We start from the raw sequence: 27,989 nt of genomic DNA, 5'->3' as shown, positions 1-27,989 counted from the left end.
CGTCAGTATATATAGCACCAGGCACAGCTCCCAGGCGGCGGCACAGGCAGCTCAGCTTCAGCAGGGGTGTCAGCAGGACCAAGCAGCCAAGGTGAGGTGCTAGAACTTTCCAACACTTTTCCTCTTTGGGGGTTCTTTTCTCCACCAGCTTTCTTGTGCTGCACCACAGCTCTCTGCATCTTCCCTGAATCTACTGTCCTGACGATTAGATTTCACCAGATGGGAATACTTTTGGGGTAGAGATTTTGTCATATGCTTCTTCTGTGTGAGGTAGGGATGATAGAGCAGGTATCCTACAATAATTATGGATTCTTTAACTCATCTCATGTGACAGAGAGGCAGAGCAGTCACAGAACTTCCAAAAGCCTTTGGGATAGTTCCTGTCCAGTTGGGATTCAGGGCTGGCAGGGAATGATTGCAATTGAAACTGGTTTGTACAAAAAGCTCATTGTATTGTCTGATACAGGAAATCACTGTGATTTTAACGAGTCAGATGAAAATGTAGAACTGAGGGGAGTGGGGGATAATGGGGGAATAAGGACACATATGTAACACCTTAATCAATAAGGAAATTTAAAAAAAAGAAAATGTAGAACTGAAACACAACCTATCCATCTATAGTTGAATATATATATATTCATCTATATATGCAGATAGATATTGATATAGAGATATAAGATTGAGTGGAATTTATGTTTGGAAGGCTAGGATAGGTCAACATGACCAAAAAAAGAGGCAAACCTGCTTCATGCTTGGTTGTGTCTGCGTGACTCTCTGTCTTAGGATGAAGCTTTCCACGATCATCATGTTCTGTTGCCTGATCCTGAGCGTCAGTAGCCAAGGATGGAGAACATTCCTCAGAGAAGCTGGTCAAGGTAAGGACCCAAGTATGGGCTTGGAGGAGGCTGCATCAGACCCCACCCAGGTTTCACCTGAGCAGAGGCCACATTCCCACAAGCAAAGGACACGATTGGGCAGAAGGAGAACACTGTTTTCATGGTAGGTGTTCCCTAGGGTTTCCTGGACACACTTTGCACTCTTTTGTTGGGATCCCCAGGCGGGAAGGCACATAAGGTTTGGCTCCCAACTTTCCGCAAGTGTGATGAAGAGATCGCCAATTCAGAGGTGCCTCCCTAAATATAAGTGGCCCTCTACTGCCCTCTAATGGCAATCAGGGACGGCCATTTCTTTGTCTCAGCCAGGAAGTGGGTGTATCAAACGTGTGGGGAGTATTCACACTCCCCAACCACTTAATTTTTGCAACCAAAATAAATGGAGCATTTAATATGTGCTAGACACTGTTCTGAATGTGTTTGTTTTTTTCATGTACAAAAGAACTCGTTTTCATCCTCATGTTTTAATCCTTTACTCCTGTGATGTGGGTACCATTATCTCTTAACAGAGAAACTGAGGCACAAAGAGAGTAAGATACCTAACAAGAAACCCAAGTAGAGCAGGATTTAATCTGGATCACTGAGATCTCCAGACCTTGCTACTAACCACGGTACTAGACTGCCTCCCAGGCATTCGTGCACGTGGAAGAGTGGGGGATTTCTGAACACACATTCTGTTCTTTATCTGAGCAAACTGGTAATCGCGGGAATGTGGTGCCTTTCAAAGGCAACTCTATAGAGCTCCTCTCCCTACAATGCCTGGTGATGTTTCTGTTGGGGCTGAGATCTGGCCAGGAAACGGATACCTAGAGATACATACCTCACTAGCCACAGGAAAGAGGCAAACATTTGTTTATTTCACAGAATTATGGTTTGCATTTTTTTTTCCTTGTGATAGTTTCTGAGTAATTACCTTAAGAGTTTGCTGTTAATTCTAAATTCTCATAAAGCCAGCTAAAAATATCTTTTCATCGCCGACATCAGTGTTTTTCAAAGCGTTATTCTAGGTCCACTTGCATGAGAATCATATGGTGTCTGGGGTGCTTTGTGAAATGCAGATTACTGGGCCCACTGAACCGCAATGTCTGTGGCTGAGTGTATAACCCAGCCTTTATCAAGCACGCAGCTGATTTTGTGTACACCAAAGGCTGAGAGCCACCACCTTCACTTCGCTGCTCCTCGGTGATGAAAAATGCCAGACATTTTCAAAATCTTCGTTATGCACGTCTGGACCACAAGGATCTATTTATTTATTTTTATTTTTTAAAATATATTTTATTGATTTTTTTATAGAGAGGAAGGGAGAGGGATAGAAAGCTAGAAACATCGATGAGAGAGAAACATCGACAAGCTGCCTCCTGCACACCCCCTCCTGGGGATGTGCCCGCAACCAAGGTACATGCCCTTGACCGGAATCGAACCTGGGACCTTTCAGTCCGCAGACCAACGCTCTATCCACCGAGCCAAACCGGTTTCGGCGGGACCACAAGGATCTATTTAAATTAGTAACTCGGAGTGTATAAGAACAGTAAGAATGTCATACCTCTCAACAAAACTGTGTTTTCTAATGCCCAAAAATGACATATATGAAATGAAGATCAGTTATCTCATGGGGCAATTACATATACCATGATTATAGCTCTACATTAGATTTTTCTCTTTTCCTAACAAGTTTTTTTTTGTCATTTAATTTTATTTGTTTAAAATGTTTTCATTGATTTTAGAAGAGAGGAAGAGAGAGAGAAAAATCGATCAGCTGCCCTCCGAGGGTTGACCCTGCAACTTAGACATGCGCCCTGACTGGGAGTCAAACCGGCGACCTTCTGGTGATGCTCCAACCAACTGAGCCACACCAGCTAGGGCATTTACCATTTATTTTAGTTTGATCAAATCATTCTGCCAATGACTCCCTGCTCATCGTACTTCGTTCCTTTACTTTCTTTAGCCCCCTCTTCCTAAGGACCAGAGAAGTAAAATGATAGTATATTACCTACCTACAATGTTCTTGACATTATACAGTATTTTCTCAGTTCTTCTGTGTAACCACTCTGAGGGAGGCAATACTCACCCATTTTTTTGAGAGGACACTGAATTTTAGAGATGGTGGTCAGTTGACCTTGCATTGAATGTATCACCCCGTTTCTTTAATGTCTTTTTTTTTTTTTAAGGGAACTCACTAGCACCTGATGATTGAACTCTGACAGTTGCCCAAGTGCCAAAGGTGCCCAGACATTCCGATGTACTCAGGACGAGTTGTCCTCCCTTTGGAATGAATATCTCCCATTGACTAGGTAGGGAGCACTGTGCTTCTGAACCTCCCTCAGAATCACCTTTGTTTTCACATCTGTCAGGGGGTTCCCTGCATTTGTCCACGTGGAGGTTCCTTGTAAAAGCAAACATCCCTCCAGGACCATCCTGCCTCTCCTTTACACGCCTCACTCAGCCAAAACCAAGTAGCAACAGAACTTAGAATGGAGCCAAACAGAATAAAATTTGCATGATGTGTTATTTTCATAACAGTAACGTAAAGAAGTGAAAAAATAAAGAAATACTTATTTCATGACAATATAGTCAAATCTCCAAGGGCTTTTCGATGACTGAAGTCTTGGAATCAGTGGGAAGGAAATGTTTTATTCCTCTATTATGCCAAGATGTGATTACCTTCATTTCACATTTTCTTTCCTTCCCAGGAGCCAAAGACATGTGGAGAGCCTACTCCGACATGAGAGAAGCCAATTACAAAAACTCAGACAAATACTTCCACGCCCGGGGAACTATGACGCTGCACGAAGGGGACCTGGCGGTGCCTGGGCTGCTAAAGTGATCAGGTAACCGGGCTCCTGGGGATGCAGGATGGGTGAGCAGAGCTTGCACAGAAATTTCCTGTGGAGGCTGTGGTCCCTCCTCCTCTTGCCAACCCTGCCATTTTATGCCCACTGTGGGCATAACTAAAGCCAGAGCAAGGCTAATGGAATGGGTGATTGCCACCCTCCCCTAGGGCTGCTGTTCTCCCAGTGGGAGGGGGTTACCCCGGGGCTGAGCGGCTGTGCCCAGGCAGGGTCAGTGCTTAGCCTCTTTCCAGGCTCCTCTCAGAGTCTTTAATCCCTTGGAAAGGGGAGGGTGGGGCTGTTTCTCCTCAGCCCCTGACTCACCTCCTACCTGCCCTCCTCCATTCCAGTGATTTCAGAGAGGCTTATCCGAGACTCACTGACCTTGTTAAGCATGGAGACAGCGGCCATGGATTGGCAGACTCAAGGGCCGACCAGGAAGCCAACAGATGGGGCCGGAGTGGCAAAGACCCCAATCACTTCAGACCTTCCGGCCTGCCCGACAAGTACTGAGCTCCTTCACTCTGCTCTCAGGAGATGGGGCTGTGAGCCCCCTAAGGGCAGGGACCCCGAGTCATTGAGTTCTACATCCCCAGATGCTGACAGAGGGCACACAATATCTGTCTAATAAATGCTCAAGAGTTTGAATACCCTGCTGAAGTTAAAAACTGTATGTAATTATTTGCTATAAGGACTACCTGTTAGTACCAAGGGGTGATGCATGAACACCCACATGAAGGCAGAGTCTGTGCTTACGTGTTTGAGTGTAGGGGACACAATCTCAGTGTCATCCAGGGCAGACACCCTGCTGAAGCCATTCCCTGAGTCAGACCTGCTCCTCTCCAGGCCCCTCTGGTTACATTGCTATTGCCAGGCCTTTCAGTGTCCAGGCCTCGGTGTACATATCTGTCAGCCCCCAAACCTTTAACCTTAACAGGAAATGCCTCCACAGCACGTTGCTCATGCCTTCTTAAAAATGTGTACCCATCCTTGTGAGTTAGTGCTTTGTATGTTAGTCCTCTTGCTTGTTGTTTTTAAAGCTCTTCTAATACCAGCTAGTTGTAGTAGGATGTTTATGATATAACAGTTAATAGTCAAGAAATTACCTGTGGGCCAGATATTTCTCTAAGTATTTTCTTGTGTTATCCCAGGGGATCCTGGCATTTTATAGCTGAGGAAACTTGAGGCACATACTGTTAAAGTATATATATCCAACTTACATTGCTATTTTGATGTGGAACCACCAATCTTAACCATTTGCTATTACTCACATTTGTATTGAAGTTGAGAGCTTATAAAACACTTTTGTATATATTAGTTCACTTAGTCATCCTTTCAATGAATGTATTCCATGTGCCACCCAGTTGATCCTCACAACAAGTCTATGGGGGTAAATTTATATGGGGGGGGGCGCAGAGGTAATAAAGGGCTGAGAGAAAAGCAAGCAGCAATTTGGAAGAAATTACATCATTGTGTCAAGGCGACTGTACAAAGAGGTCAATCACCATTTCCTCAGAGAATGGCATGAGCAGAGTTCCTCCCCAAACTTGTCAGTTCCGGGGACAGAGAGAGACCGAGACCTTAGTTTCTGAACAAGGACAGCATTGCACCCAGCCCCGTTCCCAATCCGGCCTTTGGATATCTCTGGGGAAATCTTTGGTTGGCCCAATTATGGGGGCATTTAGTGGATGGGCCATCCATTAAATCTTACAATTTACGGGACAGTGCTGCAAACATAGAACCATCCTGCATTCTGCATGCCTTTTGCAGTGTCCGATCAGACATGCATATAGGCAGTGTCAGATTTTCTGTTGAAGCTGACAAAGCTTAAGCTTCAAGGGCTCTTCACTTATATGGGACCATTCCAAGACCCTGGGAGGGACTCTGAAAAGGTGTTTACGTGGCCGAACACCTTTGTAAAATCTAAAAGAAGTAAAATATTTTAGCTTTAAGCAGTGAATGTCACAGACTGTCCATTCCAACATCCCACCATTACATTTCTCCTTGTGTTCAGTGACCATTGGGGTGGTCACAGACATTTTAGAGATCTAAGAAGTTGAGTTGGGATTACAATTTGTTTGCATTTACTGGTAGTGGGACATTTATGTGGTTTTCAGTCACTTCCTAGTATCATTGAGTTGTTGATCGCCACCCTGGCGTAGGAATGGCTTCTAGACCGCCTACTGCGGTGCAGAGGTCATATGGCAAAATGAACATGCCCTGTACAGTCCAGCACAGCGTGTGTGGGAGATGAAATACACGGTCCAGTGAGGGTGACCAATAACAATTATGACTATAACCATGCCTGATAGAGTGCGGGGCGGGGGGGGAGATGGAGTCATCTGGGCTCCTATCCCAGACGGGAATATTGGGCAAGGCACTCAGCCCAGCAGGGCTCTGGGCAGCAGGGGGCGCTGTGGCGAGAGCAGCGCCGGGCCCTCTGGCGCCAGACGGCCTCTCGCCTCCTCCGGCGGCTTCCGGCGCGGCCCCTGCAGACCTGGAGCGGCCAAATCATGGACCGTAACCCCTCGCCGCCGCCGCCGCCCAGGGACGAGGACGAGGAGGAGGTGGCCGCCGGGGGAGACTGCATAGGGAGCACGGTGTACAGCAAGCACTGGCTCTTCGGCGTCCTCAGCGGGCTCATCCAGGTGTGGAAACTCGCGCCTCGCGTGGGCCCTCCTCCGTCCCCCACATCCGGCCCCGCGTCCGGCCGCCGCTCCCGCCGGGGCCCGCGGTCCCCACGGCGACCCCTCCCCTGGCGCGCGCGGCCCCGCGCCCCGCGCCCCGCGTCCCGGCAGCTCCCCCGGGGCCCCTCAGCACTGAAGGAGGCGTAGTGACAGGAATGCCGGAGCGCTTGCGGTTAACATATTTTACTCTCGCAGGTTTTCCAAAAATAGGTGGTCATGTAAATAAATGCATCGCTCGCGTTTCGGCTCCCCCTTTCCACGGCCGTTTCCGAGGTCTAGGTGCTAATCACCTATTTCCTGGGCTTTGGTTGGAGTAGAGTCAGTGTTGGTTTTGGAGTCAGAGCTCTGACATCAAAAGCGCGGCTGCATCACCTACTTGCCGTGTGACTCTGGGCAAAGCTGCTGAGCGCTCAGAGCCTCGATTTCCTTCCCAATTTCTCCACAGTAGCATGGTAGTGTCTGTGTTGTTGAATTGTAGGTTAAATACGATAATGGCCATCGGGTGCTTACCCTGGCCTTTAGCTTATAGGAGGCTGTGAACTTTTCCTTCCCTACATTTCCCCGGAGTGTTACGTCTAATCTCTGCCCTTTCCAGTCCATCTCTACACAGTTGCCAGAATAATCTTCCTTTTAAAAAACAAACAGCCCGGCCGGTGTTGCTCAGTGGTTGAATGTCGGCCAGGGTTGGGTTCCAGGTCAGGGCCCATGCCCGGGTTTCTGGCTGGATCCCCAGTGTGGGGCGTGCAGGAGGCAGCCGATCAATGATTCTCTCTCATCATTGATGTTTCTATCTCTCTCTCTCTCTCTCTCCCCCTCTCCCTTCCTCTCTGAAATCAATAAAAATATGTTTAAGAAAAAAAACAAAACCTTCCTCATACTTCCCTTTGCCCACAGGAGAAGCATGCGTATATTTTAGCTCGGAATCCAGGGCACTTTGCAACCTTTCCAAGTCTCATCTGCTCATGACACTAAACTGCTCACCATTCCCCAAACATGCTAGGCCCTTAACTCTGAACTCTCCTACTTTCCTCCTCCTCTTCTTCCTCAGAGATGTAGCTTAAATGTCACCTAAGAGAACTTTTTCCTAACTTCTCCCAGGCATGGGTCATTGGTCCCTCATTTCTGCCCTTACAACTTTTTTTAATTAAAAAATATTTTATTGATTTCAGAGAGAGGCGGGGAGCGAGAAAGAGAGATAGGAACATCAATGATAAGTGAGAATCATCCATCGGCTGCCTCCTGCACATCCCAGGAGTCCGCAACCCTGGGCATGTGCCCTGAACGGGAATCGAACTGTGACCTCCTGGTTCGTAGATGACACAACCGCTGAGCCACACCAGCCAGGCTGCCCTCACAACTCTTTGTCCACAATTCAGTTGAATCACTTTGCCTTTTCTGTTGTGATGATCCGTTTACCCGTCTTTAACCCACTATACCCTAAACTTCTTGAAAGCAAGGGATTAAATCTTACTCATCTTTATATTTCTACCCCAGTGCCTAGCAACAGTATTTACTCTATGAATGTTAAATGAATAGATCTACGTAAGATACTGATTTTTTAAGAGGTTTTTGCGAGAGAAAACACTTTGAGGGTAGTATCTTTGTGACTTCTAAATGATTATGGGATAATATTATTTGAGGAGTATTGTGGACAGCTTTCATTCATTTCTCTTTTTTCTTTTGTGTTTCTGAAGATGGTTAGCCCTGAAAACACCAAATCCAGCTCAGATGACGAGGAGCAGCAGATGGAGCTTGATGAAGAAATGGAGAATGAGATTTGCAGAGTATGGGATATGTCAATGGATGAGGTACGGGGTAGGAAATGAAAGTGAAAGATCATTGGGTGATTTTTTTTCTTAAAGGTTGGTCTTTAAATCTCTGGGGAAAGACTTTAGTGTCTGAAATCACTCCTGTATGTGGTACAGGGAATGAGGTTCCAGGAGCTATAAATGCTACAGGTTTGTCTTTTAGGTTTGTGCCAAATATAGGATACCCAAAAAAATGTATACACACACTTTGAGTAATTATAAAGATAGTGTTTATTAAAATACAGTTTATTTTCAAAATTGAGCTATAAGCTGTTAAAGTGTATACATTTTTTTTTTTTGACACCCTGTATATAGTTTTTATGGAGGCCAAAACTCTTGTAGCCAGGAAGGTTCTGATACTTATATACCTAAAGAGAACACTGACCTCGTATTTGAGAGCAGGGTAGGAGTTAGGAAACCATTGATGTGCCACGATTAAATTAGAAGAAAGGGACAAGAAGGAATTACATGTATATAATTGCAATAATACTTTAACATTTGTATTGTACTCTGTAACTCAAGCACTTTCATGTATATAATTCCATCTGTTGTTCACAATAACCTTGTGATACAGGTGGTACTCTTGCTTTACAGGTAAGAGAAAAGGCAAAAGATATCGACTCACATAAGCTCTCACTTTATTACTTGGTCTTTGTAATAGATTTCTGATTAAAATCCTGTTTTAGTCTCTTTCCCTTCCCTTCTGTCTTTCACTTCCCTTCACTTCCACATTGCCACCCAAGTTATCTTTTTCCTAAAACACAATCTAATTAAATTTTCCTGTCTTAAAAATTGTTAACGGCTATTCATTGTCTTTAGCCATTTTTTTTAAAACAGCTTTATTGAGGTATAATTAACACAAAATATACTTGAGGCATAATTGATGAACAAAAACTGCACAGCCCTAGCTGCCGTGGCTCAGTCGTTGAGTGTCGGCCCATGAACCAAGAGGTCACTTGTTCGATTCCCAGTCAGGGTCTAGGTTGTATGCTCGATATTTATCTCTCATTGGTGTTTCTATCTATTCCTCTCCCTTCCTTTCTGAAATCAATATAAATATATATATTTTTTAAATGGTCAAATTTTTTCCCCAAAATGTTTTTTTACATTTTAAATTAACACTAGATGCCCGAAGCATGAAGATTCGTGCAAGAACGGGCCTTCCTTCCCCTGGCTGCCAGCACTGCCTTCGCACTGGCCGGAGCCACCTTTTCGCTTGGCCTGGAGCCGCCTTTCCGCCTTCCCACGCTGCCCAGAGGCCCGGAGCGGCTGGGGCTGGGGCGGTGCGCCTGTGTCATTGCCCTGGTGATGACACAAGCATCCTGCCCAGCCGCTTGGCTCCTACGTATGCAAATTAACCCACCATCTTTGTTGGGTTAATTTGCATGCTCACTCCTGATTGGCTGGTGGGCGTCGTGAAGGTATGGTCAGTTTGCATCTTACTCTTTTATTAGTGTAGATAAGCAGTATGTGATACTATTCCAGTTCTACTTTCTCCTCATCCAACTTGGTATGGTCAGTCTTTTTAATTTTAGCCATTCTAATAAGTGTGTGGTGATTCCCATTATAATTGTAACTTGGATTTCCTTAATTACTAATAATGTTGAATATATTTTCATGTGCTTATTTGCAGTCTTATCTTTTTTGGTGCAATGCCTGTTTGAATCTTTTGCCCATTTTTAAATTGCATTGTTTTCTTATTTTTTTTCTTAAAAGTATTATAATTTTAGGTTTTATTTATAAATCAATGATCCATTTTGAGTTAATTTTTGAGTATGATGCAAGGTATGGATGGAAGGTTTTTTTTTTTTTTTTTTTGCATGTGTGTATCCAATTGTTCTAGCTCATTTGTTTTAAAGACTGTCCTTTTCCCACTGAATTGCCTTTACATCGTTGTTAAAAATTAGTTGTTTGTACATATATATGTGAATCTGTTTTTGGATTCTTTTCTGTTCCATTGATCTATTTGTCTATTTTTATGCCAATCCCACACAATTTTGACGACTAATATTATAATAAATCTTGAAATCAGGTAGTGTTAATCCTCCATCTTTGTTCTTTGTCAAAGTTGTTTTGGTTGTCATTGGCCCTTTGTATTTCCATATTAATTTTAGAATCTGAAATTGAGTTGAATTAATAGATCATTTAGGGGAAGAATTGGTAAATTACCAATAATGAGTTTCTTAACCATGAACAAGTTATATCTTTACATTTATTTAGGTCTTCTCTAATTTCAGCAAACTGATTAGTTTTGGGGCCCACATTTCTAACAAAATGGGGTCACATGTTCATTCTAGGTTTCTTTACCTGTGTAGTGTGTCCCGGTAGGTGCCGTGGACAGGGCAAACTCTCTAGGAAGGAAGTGTGAAGCTGCTGCAGTTATACTGTGACCAGAATTTTTTTCTGTTGAAGATTTTGAAAGCACAAGTTCTGATTTTGGGCATAACCCAGTAGGAGTTTTCACCTGTCTACCCTGTTGTGTTTTTTAGCTCTTAGAAGACAGAAATTAAGAGTGTTACTTTTTCTTTATTCCCAGCTTCTAGCATGATACCTGGCAATCAGGAAATGTGTTTGAATGAATGAGAATGCCTGGTGTGTAGGAAGATCATTAATGTTAATATATTCAAGGCAGAAAAAGAGGATAACCCTCTGGAATATCACAAGTACTTTAGATTTGTTTATGGAATTGTTCCATTGCCTTGGGACCAGCTGCCACAAAGACTTTCTAACATTACTTTTATCTGTTGACACAGTTCCTAACTTTTTCTTGTGCCTGAAAGTAGGTATATATGGAATTAAAATTTTTTACGGTTGCCTAAGCTATGGGTTTAAAGAGGAACATTCAGCATCCATGTTAATAATCATTTTTATTTTCAGGATGTGGCTTTATTTCTCCAAGAATTTAATGCTCCTGACATATTTATGGGTGTATTGGCCAAATCCAAATGTCCTCGATTAAGAGTAAGTATGTACATTTTTATGGCCTCCTCTTTGGAGCAATAACAGATAATGCTGGACAGTCTTTAATTTTTCTCACTTTAATTTTCTTACTGGCTACAAATCAGTTGCAAATGCTTATTGAACATTACCAGGTACTAGGTAATGTGCTGTTTATCAATACTTTCAGGTAAGCATAACTGAAGTTATGCTACTAATATGTGGCAGGACAGGGAACAGTGCCTGGACCTCCCATTTCTGTTTATTGCTCTTTTTTATTCATAAAATCCTCCATTGCTTAAAAACCTTCATTCTAAACTCAGCCTGTTATTCAAGACTTTCCATAACCTGAATCTAATTCATCTTTCTAGCATAAATTCTACCCTTCAGATTTCCTCCTAATTTATCAAGGCCTGTCTGCTCATCTCAGCAGCTTACTGTGATCATCACCATCTCGGTGCCTCCCTTTGTATGCCTTCCATCCCCTCTCATATTCACATCTTTTATCCAAGATGATAACTTTTCTTCCAACATTTCCCAACTAAGTAAGCTCTCAGTGGCCATTACTGATAATAAACTCCCAAATAATTACCTGTACTGCTCATTTACTCTATGTTCTGTGCAATGTATTTTGCTTTAGTGCCATTTAGGTTGCTATGTGTTATGCATACTGTAGGTGGCTAATGTCTATTAAGTAATTATAATTATGAATAACTGCTATTATTAACTGAATATTTGGTTTTACTACTCTATGCAGTAGGCATTTATCTCTGCTTTATAAATAAAAGAATTAGGTCTCAGCTTAAGAAATTTGTCTAAGGTCTTACAATTAGGAAAGAATAGAGTTGGGGTTTGAGCCTAGCCTGCCATTCAGTATAACCACTGTACTTACTGTATCTCTTTCTTTCTCCCTTTGAAATTATGAAGTGGAGAATTTTATAGCAAGTTTTTACAACTTGAATGTTGAATTAAAATTTTATTTAATACAGTGCTGTACTGGTGAGGTCCCTCAGCCTGGCCTGTGCCCTCTCACAATCTGGGACCCTCAGGGGATGTTGGACTGCCAGTTTTAGCCCTATCCCCAGGATCAGGCCGAAACCGGGATCAGGCCAAAACTGGCAGTCCCAACATCCCCCGAGGGATGTAGTAGCATGTGAAGCAGCAGGAGGCTGGGTAGGAGGAGGAGCCTGAGCCTGGGCCGGGTGCCACGCTGCTTCCACTCCTGCTCATCCCGGCCCCAGAGCACCTGCCACTGCCGCTGCTTGGTAGCGCTGCTGCGGAGGCAGGAGAGGCCCACACCGCCGCAGTGCGCTCGCCAGCTGTGAGCCCGGAGTCTGGTGCCCATTGGTCAGCTGAGTGAGCTGAGCAATGCTCCCACTGTGGGAGTGCACTGACCACCAGGGGAGAGCTCCTGCGTTGAGTATCTGACCCCTGGTGGTCAGTGCGCATTATCGTGACCCGTTAAATGGTCGAACGGTTGACTGGTCACTTAGGGTGTTATACGTATAGATAAAGACTTGACAGTTATATGATTTTCTCCTATATTTTTCTAACTAAATACATTGATTCATGATTAGTACTTAAAGAAAATAAACATGTCAGGAATGGCACGTTTCAGGAATTAGTCATCATTATACATGTCTGTAAGCCACTTGGCCACACGTTAGAATCACCGAGGATGGCGACTCTCAAACTTCAACATAGCCCAGGATCACTGATTACCGGGCACAACCCCGAGTTTCTGAGCCAGTAGGTTGGGGTAGGATCAAGGATTTTGAACGAGTTCCCAAGTGATTCTACTGCTCTGGACCAAGGCCCACATTTTAAGAAGCTTTGCCCTAAGTAGCTTTTAAAAATCCTGAGCCTGCCCCTGAACTGTTTTGCTCAGTGTTTAGAGTGTCGGCCTGCAGACCAAAGGGTCATGAGTTTCATTCCCAGTCAAGGGCACATACCTGGGTAGCAGGTTCAATCTCCAGCCCCATGCAGGAGACAACCAGCTGATGTGTTTCTCTCACATCCTCTCTCCTTTTCACTCTCTCTAAAAAAAAAAAAAAAAAAAAAAAAAAAAAAAATCAATGGAAAAAATATCCTCTAGTGAGGATTTAAAAAAATAAAATCCTGAGTTGGGCCATACCCAGATCAGTTAAACAGAGTCTCTAAGTGTGAAGCTTCAGGCAGCTTTTTTTTTTTTTTTTTAAATATATTTTATTGATTTTTACAGGGAGGAAGGGAGAGGGATAGAGAGCCAGAAATATCGATGAGAGAGAAACATCGACCAGCTGCCTCCTGCATACCCCCTACTGGGGATGTGATGTGCCCGCAACCAAGGTACATGCCCTTGACCGGAATCGAACCCGGGACCTTCCAGTCCGCAGGCTGACGCTCTATCCGCTGAGCCAAACCGGTTTCGGCTAAGTGTGAAGCTTCAGGCAGCTTTTAAAGTTCTATCCCAGGTGATTCGTTCCAGTGAGCAGCCAAGACTGAGAAACTTGGTCTTTGACTGGAAGTTCAGTTATTCCCTCTTTAGTTTGTAAAGAAATGTATATGTTTCCTTTCTGTTCCAAATCTTTAGCTTTACCAACACTTGATCACCCACATTTTATTGAAATTCTTCACTCCTATGGTTTTGGTGTCACCTACTCTCCTAATGTCTGACCTCTTCAGTCACTTCCCTGTCACTTTTATTGGCTTTTTTTTTTTCTTCCTATATGCTAAGTGTGGACTCCTTCTAAGATGTAGACCCAGCCCTAACTGGTTTGGCTCAGTGGATAGAGCATCGGCCTGCGGACTGAAGGGTCCAAGGTTTGATTCTGATCAAGGGCATGTACCTTGATTGTGGGCACATCCCCAGTTGGGGGTGTACAGGAGGCAGCTGATCGATGTTTCTAACTCTATCCCTCTCCCTTCCTCTCTGTAAAAAAATCAATAAAATATATTTTAAAAATAATAATTTAAGATGTAGACCCAGATCCTTCATTTTTTAAATATTGATTTCTTTAGTGAACTCATCCATTCTTTACACCTTTAAGTTGCAAATCTGTGCTTGTGGGACCAAAGCTATGACCTCCCTTCTGATTTCTGGTGCTGTATCTCCAACTTTTTTCAGGCATTCATTCTATACTTGCATGCTGCATTCTCCAATCCAAAATTTCATATATCTTAACATAATGATTATCATACATATCTGATCATAAAAATCACATAGTATACTTGGTAAACAATTGCTTCCCAGACCCTGCCCTAGAGATTTTGATTGAACAGTTCTGAAATGAGACTCGGAAATCTGTATTTTTAACACACTCTGTAATTTTTATGTTCCAGCAAGTTTGGAAACTCTACCCTAGCTGAATTCATTGTCTTTTCCTACACTCTCTTTTCCAATTTTTCTGTTAATGGGTACCAATCACTCCAACTGGAGAAATGAAGCAACTTGAAACCTAGGAGTCATGTTCAACTTCTTTCTCCCCTTGCCTCCTGTCAAATTATTTTGCTTTCACCTTGAATCTTTCTCAGCTTTATCCCTTTCCATGCCTGCCATTACCACCCTCATCTTCTTGCACCTTGATTACTGAGATACAGGATGGTATAGTGTTCAAATGCTCAGGCTCTGGATCTCTGCTATTTTCTAGTTGGAGACCTTGGGCAAGTTGTTTAAATACTCTGTGCTTTAGTTTCCTCATCCAAAAATGGGGAGAATAATAATACCTACCTGATAAATTATTATATGAAACTAGAGGCCCAGTGCACGGATTTGTGCACTGGTGGGATCCCTCGGCCTGGCCTGCGGGGATCAGTGGACCTCTGGGCCACTGCAGCTCGGCCTTACCCACCAGCTTGTTGGGCTCCAGCCCGCTGTCTGCATCGATCCCGCACAGCATGAAGTGGTGCATGAAGCAGCAGGTGGCTGAGGAGGAGCTCGAGCCAGGGACGGGCACCTTGCCGCTCCCGCTCATCCTGGCCCTGCTGCGCCTGCCGCTGCCACTAAGTAGGCTCACTGCCACTCCACTGTGGTCTCTGCGCACCAGTCCTAGGGCGATACCGGCACGCCCATGACTGCTCAGCCTCCGCTCGTCATTGTAGCCTTGCTCCTCACGCAGTGCTGGAGAAGTGGCTGCGGGCTTGGGCCCAGTCAGTCTGGATGCGAGTCCGATCCGGGTCCCAGTCTGGATGGGGGAGAAGCGCGCAGGGGGGAGGGTTCACAGGAGAGGCTTTCACCGCCGCAGCTGCGCTCACCAGCCATGAGCCTGGCTCTGGCGCCCGTTGGTCAGCTGAGTGGTGCTCCCGCTGTGGGAGCATACTGACCACCAAGGGGCAGCTCCTGCATTGAGTGTCTGCCCCCTAGTGGTCAGTGAGCGTCATAGCTACCGGCCAGTCATCCGGTCGCTTAGGCTTTTATATATATAGACAATACATAGAAAGTGCTTAGAGTAGTGCCTGGGCATAGTAAGTGCCAAATAACATTAGTTATTATTACTGAGTTTTTAAAAGTTTTAAAGTTTTTCTCACTGTCAGTATGCATTTTGCTGCCAGAGTCATCTTCCTTAAATATCATTGCAGTATGTTGTCCCCCTCCTTGAAGATTTCATGGCTCCACATAACCCCTAAATTAAATCTAAACTCTTCTTGGCATTCAGGACCCTTAGTCCTGATCCTTTTTACCTGCTGTATTTATCTCACGCTGTTCTCTCACTTTATGCAACAGCCAGACTGCTTTCCTTACTGTCCACTGTATTAGCCATGTACATTATTCCCTTTTTGCCTTTCCTGATACTTTGCCCCCTTGTTTAAATGTCTTTCCTATTTGCATATCTAAATCCTACCAATCGCCCAGCCGGTGTGGCCCATGAACCAAGAGGTCACTGGTTCAATTCCTGGTGAGGGCACATTCCCACATTGTGGGCTTTATCCCCAGTAGGAGGCAGCCGATCAATGTTTCTCTTTTATTGATGTTTCTATCTCTCTACCCCTCTCCCTTCCTCTCTCTCTGAAATCAATAAAAATATATTTAAAGAAAAAGAAATCCTACCAATCATTTAAGATTCAGTTTATCCATAAGATTTTTTTCTTCCATAACTTCTGCCTGCCTTTCATCTTTTTCTCATGTCTCCCATCCCTTCCCAGATAGTCTGAGCTTGTTAAGATTGGGGTGCGGGCAATATACTTTGATATGCTGCCTCCTGTTCTATTTCCTAAGGTTCAATGAAAGTTTTTCTTCAAGTGTTTATTCTTTTATGTGTCTGTCAACTTAGAGCTATTGTGACATGTGAAATTTGATTTGACAGGAAATCTGTGTGGGAATTTTAGGTAATATGGCCTGTTTCCAGGAGATATGTGTGTCCATCAGCAGTGATAAAAATCTTGGGTAAGTTTTACTACATAATAAGTATGTTTAAAAAAATAGATTTGTATTTCCCATCCCTAAGGAACTCCTGATACTTAGGAGAGATGGGAAAATATTATGAAATGTAATACTTCCTTTCTCTTGATGAACACTCTCCAGAAACGTCATTGTGTGTATGTTTTTTAAAATATATTTTTATTGATTTCAGAGAGGAAGGAAGAGGGAGAGAGAGTAAAGAAACATCAGTGATAAGAGAGAATCATTGATTGGTTGCCTCCTGCACGCCCCCTACTGGGAATCGAGCCCACAACCTGGGCATGTATCCTGACCAGGAATTGAACCATAAACTCCTGGTTCCTAGGTTGACACTCAACCACTGAGCCACGCCGGTTGGGCTCATTGTGTTTTGATGGTAGCTAGGAGCTTTCACACTATTTATGGTCATGAGTCAAGATTTTTATCCATAGGAAAGGGACCTGTATCATCAGCAGGTGGTAAATCAGATAGGATAAGAACCAGTGAATCAGAGCTTAGACATGGGGTACCTGATCAGAGTCCAAACCAGTTTAGGCTCAGGGACTCCAAAGGCTCAGAGAATCTGATAAACTAGACTTGATAGAGTTACCCTGAAAATTCTGACTTCAGCAGACCAGAACACACAGGATTGCCTCTGTGATTCAAAGGCTTTTGTACTGTGCTTGGAGGCTGGTTGTCTTTTCCAGGCAGGAATGTTTGGGGTAGAGGGTTTTTTAATGGTGGAAACCCTGGTTACTTTAAGAGGTTTGAGAACATACATTTCTAGCCCTGGAAATATATGCTAAATCTTGTGAGTGAATTCATATTCTAGGCAAAGGCTTCATGGCTGTTAATCAGAATCTCAAATAAATTTGTGCCCACAATAGTTTAGAAATCTGTCTTGGGTGGTATTGCCAGTTAGGGCTGTAAGGGTTTATTATGGGATTCGAGTGATATAACGGAGGTGGTTGATTACCTCTTCTCGATGTGGAGGGACTTAAGATCCTAGCGTTTATTCCTCAGTAATTGATAATCATTCATGGACTAGATGACTCAGGACTGTGCTTGGTCTCTAGTGGTCCCTATAAAAATCTGAGAATGAGGAATGTTAAGTTTTATAAATTCAATAAATGCTTATCTTAAAATTATTCCGGAACAGTTTACATTGATGACAGGATATGAATTTGTGCAACTACTTTGGAACAGTTGGGCATTATCTAGTCAAGTTGGTAGGTAGGCATATATTGTGACCCAGCAATGCCACTAGCAGATATATGGTAAGAGGAACCGTGTACACATACATCAGGATGCTCATATAAAAAGTATTGTAGGAGCATTGCTTGAAATAACCACAAATTGGAATTAACCCAAGTGTCCATTAGTAATAGGCTGGAAAAATACATTGTGTTATATTCATACCATGGAATGTTCTGCAGCAATGAATCAAAAAACAGTAGCTTCAGGAACAACATGGGTAGATCTTAAACACATGATTAAGTGTCTTATTTGTATATCTAAACTAAAACAAAAATGCATGCAATATAATTTCTTTCATATAAAGTTTAAAACCAACATATATTAAATAATAAAAATATAGAGTAAAACAAATAAATGACTGCTGGAAAGTCAGGATAGTAGTCATTTCTAATGGGGAAGAATTGTGATTTGGAATGGGCACATGGGCTGTGGAGAGGCAGCACTGTTCTGTTTTCTGCTTTGTATTTATTCATTAAGTGCAGATTTTATCACAGGCTGTTACATTTATATGCTATATTTCACAATTAAAACGTTTAAAAAGTTAAATGAAAACTGTACTTTGATATTTAAAATGAGAGAATTAATGCATATTGGTTTAACTATTTTGTTTTTGTAGCCAGGTATTATTGCAGTGTTTGTATGATTCAGACCCTCCTACTTTGCTGGAAACAAGCAGGTATGTTTTCCTCTTTGTATGGATTTTATGTACTCACCCAGGAGGGAGTCTAGTAAACTCTTTATTCTTAAATGTCCTATACTGTTTTTGAAAGGTAGATGTTAAGCTCACATTTATTTGTCCTGTAGATTGTTGCTTACCTGCCTTTCCCAGACAGAAGTGGCCAGTGTCTGGGTTGAAAGAATCCAGGAACATCCAGCTATTTATGATAGCATTTGCTTCATCATGTCAAGTTCAACAAATGGTAAGTCACCATGTAATATAATAATAGACAAATATGCAAATTGACCATACCTCCGACACACCCACAAGCCATGCCCACAAGCCACGCCCACCATCCAATCAGAGCGAGCATGCAAATTAACCCAAACCAAGATGGCTACAGCCACAGAGAGCAAGGTTTCCTAGGTAACAGAGGAAGCCAAGCTTTCCACCTGCCCTGGCCAGGCCTAAGCCTCCACTCAAGCTACAAAGTTTCAATTATAGAAGGTAAACAAATTCAAACAAATGGCGGCAGAATGGAGCTTGAGAGAGCAGGCCAGGGTTGCCGCCAGCAACAGGGTAAGCAAAGCTTTCCACACACCCTTAAGGCAACAAAGTTTCAATTATAACCCCAACACAAATGGCTTCGGGCCTCGGAGGGAGCCCCAGGCTTGGCTCTGCTCCAGGCTACAGAGTTTCAATTGTAGAAGGAAAATAAATTCCAGATACCAGGGCCTCCGCTTGCATTGCCAGGGGGCATGGCCGGCCTGCAAACCACCACAGGCCCCTCACTCAGGCCGCCCCACGCCCCAAGGGTACCCCACCCTGATCCGGGACACCCTTCAGGGCAAACCAGCTGGCCCCCACCCCTGTACCAGGCCTCTATCCTATCTAATAAAAGAGTACTATGCAGATTGATCATCACTGCAACACACAATATAGCTGCCCCCATGTGGTCAAAGATCCTGCCCCCATGTGGACACAGGATCGCCACCACAAGATGGCCAGCAGGAGAGGGCAGTTGGGAGGCACCTGGCCTGCAAGGGAGGGCAGTTGGAGGTGATCAACCCTGTAGGAGAGGGCAGTTAGGGGTGACCAGGCCGGCAGAGGAGGGAAGTTGGGGGCAAACAGGCTGGCAGCAGAGTGGTTAGGGGGTGATCAGGCTGGCAGGCAGAAGCGGTTAGGGGCAATCAGGAAGGCAGGCAGGCAAGCAGTTGGGAGCTAGCAGTCCTGGATTGTGAGAGGCAGGCAGAAGCGGTTAGGGGCAATCAGGAAGACAGGCAGGCAAGCAGTTGGGAGCCAGCAGTCCTGGATTGTGAGAGGGATGTCCGACTGCCCGTTTAGGCCCGATCCCTGGATCGGGCCTAAACGGGCAGTCGGACATCCCTTGAGGGGTCCCAGATTGGAGAGGGTACAGGCTGGGCTGAGGGACAACCCCCCTCCGTGCACGAATTTCGTGCACCGGGCCTCTAGTGTAATATAGAAAAATATTTAAAAAAAACAAATCTTTTTGTTTTAATCCTCTGAGGATTTTTTCCCATGGATTTCTAGAGAGAGTAGAAGGGAGGAGGGGAAGAGAAAGAGAGAAACATCGAAGTGAGAGAGACACATCAATTGTTTGCCTCTCACATGTACCCATACTGGGGCGGGGGAACCTGTAACCAAGGTACGAGGTACGTGCCCTTGACTAGGAATCAATCCTGCGACCCTTCAATCCATCAGCTGATTCTCTAATCAGTGAACCAAACCAGCCAGGGCTAGAAAAAATTTTTCATTATTTTTTGTTAGGAAACCAGGTAACTATTTCTGGAGGTCATCTAAAGGCTAAGTGTTAGCCGAAACCGGTTTGGCTCAGTGGATAGAGCGTCAGTCTGCGGACTGAAGGGTCCCAGGTTCGATTCCGGTCAAGGGCATGTACATTGGTTGCGGGCACGTCCCTGGTAGGGGGTGTGCAGGAGGCAGCTGGTCGATGTTTCTAGCTCTCTATCCCTCTCCCTTCCGCTCTGTAAAAAAATCAATAAAATATATTTTTAAAAAAATAAAATAAAATAAAGGCTAAGTGTTAGGTGAGAAAGTATTTCAACTCAAGATATAAAATTTTTTATATAATGTTAGATGGATACTAGATTTATCAGGATAATCACTTTGTAAGATAAATAAATATCAGTCACTATGTTGTACACCTGAAACTAATGATTGTATGTCAACTGTAATTGAAAAAAATTATTTAAAAAAAGATACAAAATTTCTTCTTTTAAAATTTTTATTCATTGATTTTAGAGAGAATGAAAAGGGGTGGGGTGTGAGAGAGAGATAAACATAGACTTGTTGTTCTACTTATTTATGCATGCATTGGTTGATTCTTGTATGTGTCCTGACCAGAGATCAAACCCGCCACCTTAGGGTATCTGGATTACACACTCTGACCAACTGAACTACCCAGTCAGGGCGTAAAATTTCTTCTTAAACTCCCAAGCAAAGGAGGCTAACTTATTGCTTTTGGAATAAGTAATGCTTTGGCAAGATTGGCGTTGTTCAAATAGTTTTAGGAATTTTGATTAACGTTACTGCTTTTAAAATTTTGTTTCTCATTTCAATATCTGTTTTTTTCTCTGCAGTTGACTTGCTGGTGAAGGTGGGGGAGGTTGTAGACAAGCTCTTTGATTTGGATGAGAAGCTAATGTTGGAATGGATTAGAAATGGGGCCGTTCAGCCTCAGGACCAACCCCAGGAAGATTCTGAAGAGCAACGAGTGTTTAGAATTGTGCCCTGTGTGCTTGAAGCTGCCAAACAAGTACGGTAGGTGAGCTCTTTTGTACAAAATATTCTGGGAAAATCTAGTTGCTAGAAGTATCCTTAGATAATAAGTCATCTTAATTTCTTTCCGACAGGATGACTAGCACATAGCTGATCTTTGTCAGGCTTGATTTACTACTAGTATTTGTGGTGACAGTATGTTTGGTCTGTGCAAGAATTATTAATGGTTACAAAGTATCTGCTCTAATACTAATTAGCTATAGGCTATTGTTAGCATTATTTATCTTTAGTGTCTTAAAATCTTGTGCAATTTTGTGTAATATAAATCAAATAGATAAGATTTTCTTGTGCTTTATTTTCTATTGGACATTTAACAACTTCTTCAGCTAATGTCAGATATTTGTTTTCTTGCTTCTTGTATATATATGCCAGTCTTGGATAAGTGACTGGCTTTTGGAATCTTCCCAAGAGTGATTACTAGGTCTTGTAGGTTATTGAAACTGTTTATTGTTAGTGACTAGAAAATTAATTTATGAATTGATCTGTTTAGTGGTCAGTTGTGCATTCTTAGTGCTTAATAACCCACACTAAAGCCTATTAATTTTATGACCTTTATACAAATGAGAATTAAATTCATCATTTCCCCCAAATCTTCTTCATTATTCTCAATCTCTGTAAATGGTATAATCATTATCCCATTTGGATAATGGGGAAGAATGTGGAAGCTGTTGCCAATTCTTCCCCATCCCACTCTTTTCCCATGGCCACTCAACCTCCAAGCCTTGTTCCTGACTTTTTCTGGGATCCCATCCGTGCCACCAGCAGGCCACTGTCTCTCACCTGGACAACTGCAACATTCTCTTAGCTGAGTTCCCTGCTTCGAGGCTTGCTCCTTGCAAGCCTAGACTGTAGAGCACACTGTAGTGATCATCCCACCTTCATGCTTCAAACGCTTCAGTTGCCTTTCTTAGGAAAAGGTTCAAAATTTTAAAAAGTTTGACTTACAAGTTCTTGTATAGTGCTTCTCCATACTTATTCTTTGTATTCTGGGTTTCAACCATATGAAATTTCCTTTATTTCTTCAACTGAGCCAAGCTCTCTTAACTCCAGGCTTTTGCACACTATGTCTCCTCTACCTCAAACATTTATTTGCCCCTTCAGGTGTCTGTGTCAACAATATTTCTCTTAAGATACCTTTCCTGATTCTCCAAAGTAAATGAAGTTTTTTTGCTATGTGTTCCTCTAATACAGTGGTTCTCAACCTTTCTAATGCCGCGACCCTTTAATACAGTTCCTCATGTTGTGGTGACCCCCAACCATAAAACTATTTTCGTTGCTACTTCATAACTGTAATTTTGCTACTGTTAATGAATCGTAATGTAAATATCTGTGTTTTCCGATGGCCTTAGGCTCTACAGTAGCGGTTCTCAACCTGTAGAGCCTAAGACCATCGGAAAACACAGATATTTACATTATGATTCATTAACAGTAGCAAAATTACAGTTATGCAATAGTAACGAAAATAGTTTTATGGTTGGGGGTCACCACAACATGAGGAACTGTATTAAAGGGTCGCGGCATTAGAAAGGTTGAGAACCACTGCTCTAATACCTTGGACTTCCTCTAGAATTACATTCTTATTGCTTTGCTATTGCCCCTTTATCTTCTTTCCTTTTAGACTGTAAACCTCATGAAGATAGAAACAGTGTCTTATACATCTCTGTTTTCCCAGCCCCTAACATAATACCTGAAAACAGTAGGTACTTAAATATTTGCTAGGTCATCTTTTAATTGTTTACTATCTTTTTACATAATTGTTTGGTTGAAGAACTAGGATTGTGAGTTTCTAGGAACCCAAGCTGTTGAACACAAAAATTATACATAACATGGTTTTAGTATTCTGAGCGAAGGAGCTAGGATAATCCTGTGAAGTTTTAAGAACTTCATTATTGTTAATGCTTGGTGTAGTGGACCTTACATTCACTCTATGAAAGTCTGTTATTTACCCCCTCCTGATTATTCAAGTAAACCAGAATGATAAAGTATCACCTCTCAGGTTTCTGCATTGATGTTTTCATGGGACAAGGTGAAAAATAATGTTTCTTCTTGACTTGTTCATGTTGATTATATTACAGAATATTTGTGTTTTTCTTTTTACTGATTTCCCCATTAGAATGTAGTAAGCTCTAGTGAGTACAGAGATTTTGTCCTGTTCCCTATTTTATCTTTAACACCTTGGAGAGTAACTAGTACAGAGTGATGAGTATTTGCTGAATGAATGGATGAACAATTGCAGTCCTATAGACAGTAAAGTTGTTGATTCAGTGCTTTTGCTTTTTACATTTAGTTCTGAAAATCTGGAAGGACTGGATGTTTACATGCACATCTTACAGCTACTTACTACAGTAGATGATGGAATTCAAGCAATTGGTAAGATGTTATATGGGGAAGCACTGTATCTACTCATTTAATTGTTTTCTGTTTTTAAAGTACTACTTTCTTTATCATTTTTATTAAGTACAGTGTCCTGATACTGGAAAAGACACTTGGAATTTACTTTTTGACCTAGTCTGCCATGAATTCTGCCAGGCTGATGATCCACCCATCATACTTCAAGAACAGAAAACAGTGCTGGCCTCTGTTTTTTCAGTATTATCTGCCATCTATGCTTCACAGGTTGAACAGAAGTATCTAAAGGTAGAAAAAGGCAAGTATCATTTTAGTGCACTAAATTAAATTCTGTCAGATTTTAAAGCCCAGGTTTGTGTTGTTCGTTTGGTTTCTTTCTCCCTTTTTTTTTTTTTTTTTTTTTAAATCCTTACTTGAGGATATAGGTTTAAAAAAAATTTTTTTTATTGATTTCAGAGAGGGAGAGAGAGATAGAAACATCAGTGATGAAAGAGAATTAATGATCGGCTGCCTCCCGCACGCCGCCTACTGGGGATCCAGCCCAAAACATGTGTCCTTACAGGGAATGGAACTGTGATCTCTGGTTCATAGGTCGATGCTTAACCACTGAGCAACACCAGCCGGGCTTGCCCAGCTTTCTAAACTCATCTTGTGCCTTCCTTGCTCATACAGTGTAAGTCACTGGCCTTCTTTTAGTTTTTCAGACCTTCCATGACATTTCCTGTTTGGGGCTCACTTGTTCCCTCTGCTTGAAATATTTTTCTGGGTTCTTTGCATTGATCTTATCCTTTCGTTCTGAACTGGGTGCCACCTCTTCAGAGAGCCTCTCCTGCCAGCTGCTTTATTATATTCTCCTTTAATTTTCTTCATAGAACTTAACCAACATCTGAAATGAACTGCTTTATTCATTTGCATATTTGAGAGTATAAAAATATAAGTCTCTTGAAGGCTGAGGCTTTGATGATCTTGTGTGGCACTATAACTGTAGTACCTAAAGTACCATCGCTAGCACTAATAGGTATTCAGCGTGAATGAATGAATGATGAGTGAATAACCAAACTTAACTGGCTAATTTCATGCCTCTTGATTTGTTTGTACAGTAGATCTTTCTCTAATAGACAGCTTGATTCGTGTCTTACAAAATGTGGAACATTGTCAGAAGAAACCAGAGAATTCGGCAGAGTCTAACACAGAAGAAACTAAAAAATCTGATTTAACCCAAGATGATTTCCACTTGGAAATCTTAAAGGATATTTCGTGTGAATTTCTTTCTAATATTTTTCAGGTATTAACAAAGGTAAGAAAGAAGTATTAATGGTTTCTTCAGCAAAAGAAAGTATGAATTGCTTAATGTTCCCAACTTTATTATTACTGTTATTATTTTTGGCAAAATGGAGAAAGAAAGAACTTGGTCACCATAAGCTTATAGTTTTAAACCAGCAGCTGATGTGGTTTGGTATATTTTTATATATGTATGTGTTTTTCACATATTTATAACTCAAATATACAGTTTTCACTTAACATTACATTATAAGCATTTCTCCTGACTAGATCAGTTCACTGAAAGACTTTTTTACTGAGCCATTTTAATACCTAATTTGCTAAAAAATCAATTTATAAAATTGATTATAAACTTTTTTTAAGGAATAGTTTTCCTAAGTATGTTCAGGTTTATTAGCTTATTCTTCCTTTGAGCATATCCTTATTGTCCATTTATTTTAGGATAAAAATAATATGAATATAACTATAGACTGTATATTCATATTCATTGAAGTTTTTTCAAGAATATTTATCAAGACAAGTTTCTGTTATTCTGGTGATTTGTTTTACCTTAGCATATGTTTTCAGAAGTTAGCTTACTAGGTTTGACATTATAAATGTGAAGATGACTGAGGCATAATGGCTACATTTTTTGAAAAGGCTTTTGACATGTGAAAATGTTGATTTTACTTGATCCTTATTATTGGGTATTATAATTTTATGTCAAATAAAATTCAAGAGGTGATTAAATTGTACCTTATTTTGATTGGCATTTTTTATTATTAGTGAGTTTGAATATTTTGACATATATTTGTATATTGGTTGTGTTTCCTGCTTTATAAATTTATTAGTTTTATTTGCATGGAATTCCATGGGTAATACTGTATCTTCTGAATATTCATTGCAAGTATTTTCTCCATTGTTTGCTGTTCCTTTTGTGTTTTTGGAGAGGGGGACATAGATGTTTCTTAATTTTTAAGTGGTAGAAATACAGGAGAAAGGTGGGCTGAGACTAAAGCAGGATGTGACATGAAAGTTCTTACATGTCATACTTAATGGAGTGTGGACTTAATCTTGAGGAAACTGGGGAACTACTAAAGATTTTTTTAAAAGCATCAAGTGATAAGATCTGTTTAGAAAGATTACTCCAAAAGCAAGAGAGAGAAGATTATAGACAGTTGAGGCTGGAGACCTGGAGACCAAGCAAAAGGCTTTTGTGACTGTAGTCTTCAAGAATAAATCTGGTACATTAGTAATTTTTATTTTTATTATTTTAAAATTTTATCTTTATTGTTGAAAATATTACAGATGTTCTCCTCTGTCCCCCCTTAATTGTCCCCTCTCTACCCTCACGCCCCTACCCTAGGTCTTCACTACACTATTGTCTGTGTCCATGGGTATGCGTATATGCATATAAATTCTTTGGTTAATCTCTTTCCACGCCTACTTTCCCTCTGAGATTCATCAGTCTGTTCTGTGTTTCTATAATTGGCATACAGTAAACTACACATATTTGAAGAGTGCAATTTGAAAAACGTTAGCCTATGTATACATCTATGATACCATTACCCAATCAAAATAATAAATATATGTATACTCCAAAAAAAAAAAAAAGAAGAATCTGAGAAATGAGAGCCTATCTAAACAATGGAAGTGTGAGTGGAGAGGAGGTGTAGGATAACAGATTATTAATAGAATGAACACTCAAGGGAAGGGGTCAGCAGCAGAGGAGGAGGAAAAGTCCTGGCTGTATTCCAGGTTTTTGGTGTGTGTAGTAGGGTAGGTGGGTATGTGGTGGTAGCCTTCACTCAAATAAGGACTGCAATGGAGCACGTGTTTGGGTTACACAGGAAGGAATGCTACTGGGTTCAGTTTGGGACATTTGAAATGCCTGTAGGATCAGTGGAGAATTGTGTAAATGGATTTGTATTTATTCACCAGATACAGCTTTAGAAATTTTCCTTTCTTTTTGTTTTGTTTTAGGAGACTGTGACTAAGGGACTAAAGGAGGGCCAGTTAAGCAAGCAGAAGTGTTCCTGTGCATTTCAAAACCTTCTTCCTTTCTATAGCCCTGTGGTGAGTGTGAGTAAATGTATAGGTGACTGAGTTTCAGAGGATTACTTGATTTTTGAGGCCATTGTCAAAAAAGATAATGCATACAATTCACATGACTTACTGCCTTTGCCAGACAGATGACTGCTGGATAATTCATGGGAGTAGTTCAGGTTTTAAGAGAAAGGAATCAACACTGAATTTGCAGTATTCTTTTCTGTTAGGAAGTAGATAGTATATATATTAATCAAAAATAAGGTTCTTAGATAGGTACAGTCAGTAGATTTTTCTGGTTCTCTGAATTACATCACATTTGCTTGCTTTCCTTAGATGCAATTTCAAGATAGAAACTTTTTTTAGGAAAGTGAAATATGAAAATATGAGAGTGAAGGGACAAGGCAGGAAGGAAGATGGAAATAAAACTTTATTAATGGACCCTAAAGGGGAATCAGTGGGAAGATAAATACTAGTTTAAGGGTAAAACAAAATAGTAAGGTCTAGTCACTTCATTGATGTTTCAAGAAGTATTATTATTGTCACTGGGAGTATATCATCATTTCTTTTCCTCTAGGCTATTTAAAAATCACAGGCAGAGCATTTTTATAGTCAGTAATCAATATCTTAATTCACCTTTTCCTTTACTTATGTTTATTTGATTCTTTTGTTTGACTCACAGGTGGAAGACTTTCTTAAAATCCTTTATGAAGTTGATAAGACCCTTGCTGGTGACCTAGAAGAAAGCTTCCCAAGTTTAAAGGTTCAGACTTAAAAACTGAATTGTAATTCCCTCTGCCCAAGAAGTAAACTTTATTTTTGTTACTGACAGTTGAAATTTATGTATAGGAAGTATTAGATAAAGCCTGTATAAAACCATAATTGTCTGGTATTACACTCATGCACTTCTCCCTCCCCCAGTCTTATCTCACTTTTGTTTAGTATTGGAATCTGGAGTTTCATCACCATCAAACACCCCTGCCCCCTTTTTTTGGGGTATTTGTTATCTTCAGGTAAAGAAAACAAAAATACAAGCTTGTGATTGAGGGTTTTTTTTTTTCAAGAATATTTGAAGGGTTGGTGAGGATTTTTT

General features: G+C 41.6%; 1 protein-coding gene and 1 pseudogene across 2 annotated transcripts; both read left to right on the top strand.

Annotated features, from left to right (window-relative positions):
* The first annotated feature begins 49 nt into the window (after window positions 1–49).
* On the top strand, window positions 50–4,234 carry LOC103292737 (serum amyloid A-2 protein-like; annotated as a pseudogene).
* Window positions 4,235–6,200: 1,966 nt separating this feature from the next.
* On the top strand, window positions 6,201–27,778 carry SAAL1 (serum amyloid A like 1). Of its 2 annotated transcripts, none has more exons than XM_054725506.1 (12): window positions 6,201–6,369; window positions 8,103–8,216; window positions 11,094–11,177; window positions 16,436–16,515; window positions 18,383–18,442; window positions 18,571–18,686; window positions 21,043–21,223; window positions 23,529–23,611; window positions 23,700–23,888; window positions 24,694–24,887; window positions 26,834–26,926; window positions 27,579–27,778. In XM_054725506.1, the coding sequence occupies exons 1-12, from the start codon at window positions 6,235–6,237 to the stop codon at window positions 27,669–27,671; spliced, it is 1,422 nt and encodes a 473-aa protein (XP_054581481.1). In that variant the 5' UTR covers window positions 6,201–6,234; the 3' UTR covers window positions 27,672–27,778. The 2 variants fall into 2 exon arrangements, with proteins under 2 accessions (XP_054581481.1, XP_054581480.1); XM_054725505.1 differs by having other exon boundaries at window positions 24,691–24,887.
* The last annotated feature ends 211 nt before the right edge of the window (window positions 27,779–27,989 follow it).

This window comes from Eptesicus fuscus, chromosome 13, assembly GCF_027574615.1.
Source record: "Eptesicus fuscus isolate TK198812 chromosome 13, DD_ASM_mEF_20220401, whole genome shotgun sequence".
In the NCBI taxonomy this organism is placed as follows: domain Eukaryota; kingdom Metazoa; phylum Chordata; class Mammalia; order Chiroptera; family Vespertilionidae; genus Eptesicus; species Eptesicus fuscus.
Note: the sequence above shows the minus strand (reverse complement) of the source record. Positions and strands in the feature narration are given on the sequence as shown.